Consider the following 7046-nt stretch of genomic DNA (forward strand, 5'->3'; position numbering starts at 1 on the left):
TTAGTATTGCCCAAATGCGAAGCCGTGAGCTCAATACATTTAAGTACGGTATTAGTTTGGGCATAATATTAATAACAAATTTCAATAAAATTATTGAGCATTTATTAATGACAATTATTTGGATACAACTGACACGAATAAAAGATTCACTTATTCACATAAAAGCTGACTACTATTGGAGTGTTGCAGTGCTCGAGCATCTCATGGTTTGTTTCATGAGGCGCAGAACACTCAAACATATTATAATCATACAATATTTTAATATTAAATACTAAGTACATATTAAAATGTATAAGTTAACATGTAAAAATTAACATTTAACCCAATTAATAATTTATTTATTTAAATTGAATTTAGTTAAATTTTAATATTAATTATATAACTTACAAATCTTGAGGATAAAAAAATAGGACCAAATAACGACCACTATAGTCACTTAATTTTAACTCCGTCACATGACCATTAACAACAGCTGTGGCTTTCCAAAACGGTGCGGGTTTGGAAACTGAAAATAAAAAAATTACATAATTTAAGATGTTCGACTTTGTTTAAGTTTCTAATTTAACTATACCAATAGCTTTGCATTGGTTTTCTTCATGTTTTTGATCCATTTTTTCATAATTGGATGTACTATGGTAGTCATTTGATTGAAGACCAACTTCATAATCATCATCATTGTCTATTGAATAAAAATTGTAGTTTAGTAAAGTTATAATTTGGCAAACAGATGTTTAAATAAAACAACCATTTATTAAAATCGGTCAGAGCTGCAATTTTTCGGTTATATATACGATATACGTATATATTATTTATATATATAAATTTAAAAAAGAAATTTTTCTTAAAATTACTTCAAATATATTTATGCCACTTAAATATGAATTAAACATTATTATAATTTTATTTTATAGATTGTTTATGTTGTAACAAATAGTTTATCAAGGTCACAAGTATTAACATAATAAATAATTGTTTTATAATACAAAAATATTGTACACGGTAATAAAAGCTCTGACCAACTTTTTCAGGGCTTGTTGATTAAAACTGTCCTTCAAACATACTGCCTCAAACTAATCTTTGGATTTATAATATACCTAACATACAAAATATATTTGCTACAAAAAACAACATTAAACGAGTAAGCTCTGACCAATTATAATAAATAGGTCAAAACACATTTTTTTTTTTTACAACTGAAGACCCAAAACTAACACTGATATAAAAAATGATAATTTCTTATAATAACAAAACAAAATCTATATCGTTTAAATACAATGATTGATGATCTTCAATTGTTACTTTAAATAATAGAAAATGTATGAAAATAGAGTTTATAGCTTGAAGAATTTACTCCAGGAAATTAATAATATATAACCAAAATTCTTAAATTATTATCAATAAAACTTTTAATTAAAAAATTAAAAGCTATAAACTCAAGGAGACATACAAAAAATACCCAATATCCAAACCTTTAATGCTCAAAGATTTCATTTGTAAGTCATCAGGCGAATCTTCATCATCATCATCTGTCTTAGCTTTTGATTTGTTTCTAACAATTGGACCTTCATAAACTGTACCCCCAGTTTTCATCACATGTTTTTTAGCCTGTGAATGATTTCGTAAAACTGTGATATCAGCAACTAGACTTTTGTCACAAGCTTCACATCGAGCCTTATAGCAGCTCTTTGGTTCTGGTGACAACCAGCCTCTGAATTCAGACAATTTTTCCCAATCTGTACGATACTTTTGAAGGCCTCGTTTTCGTTTCATCATATGAGCACGATTAGCGGCCGATTCTTGTTTAATCCGTAGTGGGGTCAAAACTTCTTCAATTGCTATGTCATCTTCATCAGCAGAGTGCTTCTGTGCTTCAGCATTATCTGATGATTTGATCTCAGAGACAACCTGGCTGTTCTGCTTTCTGAGGAATTTAATTAATTTAATTTTACATGACAAGTACTGCTATAATGTACAACACACATGCACTAAAACATTATGTTAACACTTGGACCTTTAAACTTGAAAACCCTCTTTGGAAAATTTTAATTAATATAAACCTATTACTTCAATAACCTATTTTAAATGTACCTTATTAAAATTTTGTTTATTTGGCAAAATGAGAGCAAATAATATTTGAATTTAATATTCAACATTAAAAATACCAAAACCAAACACTTTTTTCCTAATAAAAAACTATTATTGCAACTCTGACCTGGACACCTAAATTTTACCTTTAGTTTTTTGTACATGATGTTCAGTAACCACAGACACCAAATTACCAGTCTCATCGATTACATTTACTTCTTTTTGTATGTATTGGGTATTTGAGCTAGAAGCTTGTGGACCTTCATTGTCATCCTCATCTTCGTTAGGTAATGATACCACAACATATTTGTCTCGTTGTGATTGAGCTGCCATTTCAGATGTAATTATTTCCTCAGTAGGATTAGTTTGATTCATATATAATGCTCTTGACGATGCAAGTGATGATTTATCTTCCTTATTAGTTACTACAGCTATACCATAAGTACCTTTCTTGTCAGTCACCACATTATATTCAATTGGTGGAACAGGATTGTTATCTGCATTAGGACAACGAACTCTCACCATACGCACATGTGCTTTGCTTACACCATGTACTCTTAAAGACTTTAAATCTGCACGAAATATTCTTTCACATGCAATACACCAAGCTTTTGTTACATCTCCATCAATAGGCCGTAACCAAGCATGAAATTCTGGAAAACGTTGCCATTCACTTCGAAACACTTGAGTAGGTGGCGTAAATGTAAGATGAGGTTGAGACATTTGCCCTCGGTTGTTTGAACCTGTAGTTAAAATTGTATATTCTTCGTGTTGTTGGTTGTTAGACATTGAAATAGCGTATATTCAAACAATGTTATGCTAATATTAAAATGTATTTTGTCGTCTTTCTGCTTCAGATACCTTGAAATTCCCTAAGTGCTGCGGGTTACTGAATTTCATCTGCTGCAAAAAATAATAACATATAAACTAATTAAGAAGCCTATGATTTTATATTTCCCATTATTAAATAACTGTTCACATTCATTAAACGATAATAACTGAATCAAATTTACAAGTAAGACTTTAATAAAAAATAACTTAAATTTATCAAGGTATAATAATTATACAATCTGACAGACACCTTAATCTTGTAAAAATCTAAAAAGTAAAAGACAATAAATATAAAAACAATAGATAAATCTAGAAATTGTAATCAAATTTATAATTTTTAAATTGAGCAGAGTAGAGGATTTACAATGGCTTGACTTTTACTATGATGACACTTAAATTTTAGTAGATAGACTACTTAAATTATCAATTTTGAGGGGGAATTCCAATACCAAATTAAATTTAATTGGTATACCAATATTTATAACATTAGGGTTTACTAATCAAAATAAATTTAAAAATATTTTGGTCTTTTGATTATTCAAATTATATCTCTAGTTATGTACAATACAACATTTGTTTTTTAGGTAAAAAAGTTTTATAAGGTAATAGAAAGTCCTTCATAAGTGGTTTATATTCCAATAGATAAATATTAATATATATATATATATATATATATATATATATAAATAATATTTTTGTCATAAATGTTTAAAATTTACAAAATGTTAAACTCTTAGAGCTAAAGCTTGAACAATTTAATATTAGGTTTATTATAATAATTTATAATTGGATTTTGTAAATCTAAAAAACACGAACAGTACATTTTTTAAAAATGACAATTCAAGTTCAAATCTTAACAAAATTAGATATTTAATGATGGTTGAAATAGTTACGATTCAAAACATTTAGATTAGTTTTAACATAGATTATATAATAAACTATTCTAAAATAAATGGCTGCGAGCTATCTCCTATTTATAGTTTAAACTATAGCATTTTAATTAAATAGCAATATAAAATAAATATAAAGTATAATATACTTAGTAATGTAGGCTTTAACTTTCCTCAGAATAATTTTTCCAATGCAATGACTTATCATTGAATTCAAATCTATTATTATAGATTATTATATTAGAATTATAGATTACCTAAATTTGTATTTTAACCGATTCAGTTATCTTATTTGATAGCAATATCCATTTTGAATTCTCAAATGAGAAAATTTATTTAAAAGAATAAAAGAAATAATATTTAAATTGTAGTTAATTAGGTATATATGTAAGATAATGTTTTAATCTAAATAAACCTACAAAAAAAAAAAAAAAAAAGACAAGCATAGTACAAAGAAAACCCTATCATTAAAAGACAAAACTAAACCAAAATATTCATTTTTAGTAATAATATTTACCTATATTATATATCAAACAAAATATATTAATCTCATCACATAATATAGAACCATTCAGCCTCCAACCTATTTATATACATATACTGTTCATAAATTATTTGCTAAATATATTCATGATAGTTAGATTTAAGTAGAAATAAAGAAAATTAGGACACATTTTTTTTAAGCTAGTTATTTTGAAAGAATCCAACCCATTTAATAATACCATCAATTAATTGAAAATCTAAGTCATTACGCATGTTGAAGGACAGTTTAGCACACACAGTTTCCTATCAATTACCAAGTAGGATACTCTACCTGAAACTATTGTATATGTCTCAATATCATCTTGTTCAGCAGGAGAACCATTGATTTTTTCCATGTTTCTTTCATGTTTACGTGTAGCTAAATGTTTTTCAAGCTCACTTTTTCCAGCAACCAATACACAATGACAAACCTTGCATATAGCTTTATCTGGCAGTTTATGTGGCATCAGCCAATCTTTGAACATGCTAAACTTCAACCAGTTTGGGTTGAATGACTTTTTGGTTAAACTCATTTTACGGGACTCATCATCTTCTGTACGCATACGCTTATATTTTGGTTCTTCAGTGTACATAATTCTAAAATGGTTTTTATAACCAAATGAGGAGAATGGGATTTTAATTTAGATGATTCAAAGAGGGTTTTCATAAGTTAAAATTTCAAGACTTGACTTAAAATATTGTAAAGAAAAAATAATATTATGATAAAGAAATAAAATTTATGAAAACACCTCTTGATTAATGCAGTATGATTTTGATTTTGACTAAAAAAATATATAATTTTAAAATATTTCTAATATACTTAAGCCTATAACTACAAATGTAATTATGTATTCCGTATTAAAATAATGAATTAATATTTCATAACTATTAAGTACATTCTTAGTTTTAAAATAAACTTAATTAAAACTTTAAAAATTCATCAGATTAAATTAATGTAAACAGAGATTATCAGTTTTATGACAGAAAAACAAAAACTGACATTTTACTATCATTATTGACAAATACATATTTACAGAAGACAGGAATTAATTTCATTCATAGTATAAATTATAATGAACATACATACATGGTCATTAGATAGGTAGAAAAAGCTTATTGATAAATAATGTTTTTAGTGATTTTTAGAGTATATTTGGTTTTAATAAAAGATAAATCAAGCTTACTAAATATATGCATTAAATAGTTAGCAATAGTTTACCATATACTAATAGATTTTTATGGTTTATATGAACCAAAACAAAACAACAATTACAAATACAATAAAGAAATTAAAATCAATTGGAAGAAAATAATTTGATAATGATTTCTAACAAAATAATCAAGCTTTTGCTATTCATTTACATATCTTGAGTTAGAGTAAATTTGAAATAGGAGAAAACCCGTGATTAATTATAATACCAGGTAAAATATGTGTGTACAAACTTAACTATAATGTACAACTTCAATTTTTCAAAAATTGTAGTTAATAGCCGTGTGTATTGTGTATAGTATCACAAAGTTTGATTGATGAACACAGTAATTAAATTTTCTTAACCAGAAAACGAAAGGTTTAAACAACCAAACAGAGGTTAAACGCGAGGTGGCCTTCTGTTGGTTTTTGACAGGGATCTATTGTCCTACAGTATTAACGACTCCGCGGTGAATTCAGTTTTCCCGCGCAAGTGAACCAAACTTGCGACACAAATACAACTGAAGTCATTTAACGGGGCTTTGCATCGACTACTGACCCGACAAACTATCGTCGATTCTGCCGCAGTAACCGCCAAATGTCTCATACACCCATAAAAATTTAAACAATACCAAATTACGAAAAAGACATTTACCCAGAGTCGTCGTCGTCGATCAATTCGACGTTGTTCGAAGACATCGCCGGCAATCGGCGAATCGAACGCGTATGACGTATGGTGGCGGTGCGGGTGACCTAACGTGAACACGCACGTTGTCTCTTCGTCTTCGCGGTGGCGTCCGTCGTCCGTGTTGCGTCTTGTGTTGACGGTTTGATTTTGATGGAGTGAGTAGTGACTAGAGAGTAGAGAGTGACCCTGGTTCGTCTCTATATTGTTGATACGATAAAAACAGTGAATGCTGCGAACGTTTTACTTGCACTGTAACACGCAGTAGAGCCGGAAAAGGCCAACAAAAAAAATGGCAGGCACGATATGAACACACACACAACACACACACACATGCGCATATAAATATATAATTATAACATAATATTGTATGTGTAGTGTGGCCGAGTGTCTGCCTGTTGTATATTTTTCTTGCTTAACGTCTATAGTCGGTGCGCGTTTACACGAAGCCGCCGATAGAGCGTGTTGCGCGAGATCGCGACGTTGCCATATTCATGGGTGACGCGCGAGTTTATCACGTTTATCGGGCGGCCGGCACGGACGCTTTAAATTTCCCGGCATATGTTGTACCTATCACATACGAAATTACGAAATAATATTCATGTCAAACGGCGGTACGTCGATAATATTATAATATCGAATCCGTCGGAAATCTGTCAAATAAATATTATTCACAGACTCGGAGATTTTCGGTCCGAAGTGCTGACAATCACCTCTGTCAGACGGACATTTTTTTAATCCAAAATAGTAATCGGCGCCGGGTCCGCCCAAAGACGTTGGATAAACGATCAATCGGTTGACGTGAATGCGACAACGCCGCGTATCGTGAAATGCCGAAATTTTA

At 29.5% G+C, this 7046-nt stretch overlaps 1 protein-coding gene across 5 annotated transcripts in view; it reads right to left on the bottom strand.

Moving 5' to 3' along the window:
- Positions 1 to 6581, bottom strand: part of LOC112601177 (peroxiredoxin-4-like) — an 8323-nt gene extending 1742 nt beyond the window's left edge. Inside the window, exons 1-4 of one of the 5 annotated variants that reach the window (XM_025348650.1) lie at positions 6173 to 6578; positions 1470 to 1921; positions 572 to 679; positions 388 to 505 (exon numbers count right to left, since the gene is read on the bottom strand). In XM_025348650.1, the coding sequence (XP_025204435.1) occupies positions 388 to 505; positions 572 to 679; positions 1470 to 1921; positions 6173 to 6216 (722 nt within the window). In that variant the 5' untranslated portion in view covers positions 6217 to 6578. Of the gene's footprint in view, positions 1 to 387; positions 506 to 571; positions 680 to 1469; positions 1922 to 2231; positions 2989 to 4620; positions 4926 to 6172 lie in introns of all 5 variants that reach the window. The other 4 variants (XM_025348649.1, XM_025348648.1, XM_025348652.1 and 1 more) reach the window with 4 other exon arrangements.
- Between the last annotated feature and the right edge of the window lie 465 nt (positions 6582 to 7046).

This window comes from Melanaphis sacchari, unplaced genomic scaffold (genome assembly GCF_002803265.2).
Source record: "Melanaphis sacchari strain LSU unplaced genomic scaffold, SCAv2.0 Contig75_pilon_pilon, whole genome shotgun sequence".
NCBI classification, from domain to species: domain Eukaryota; kingdom Metazoa; phylum Arthropoda; class Insecta; order Hemiptera; family Aphididae; genus Melanaphis; species Melanaphis sacchari.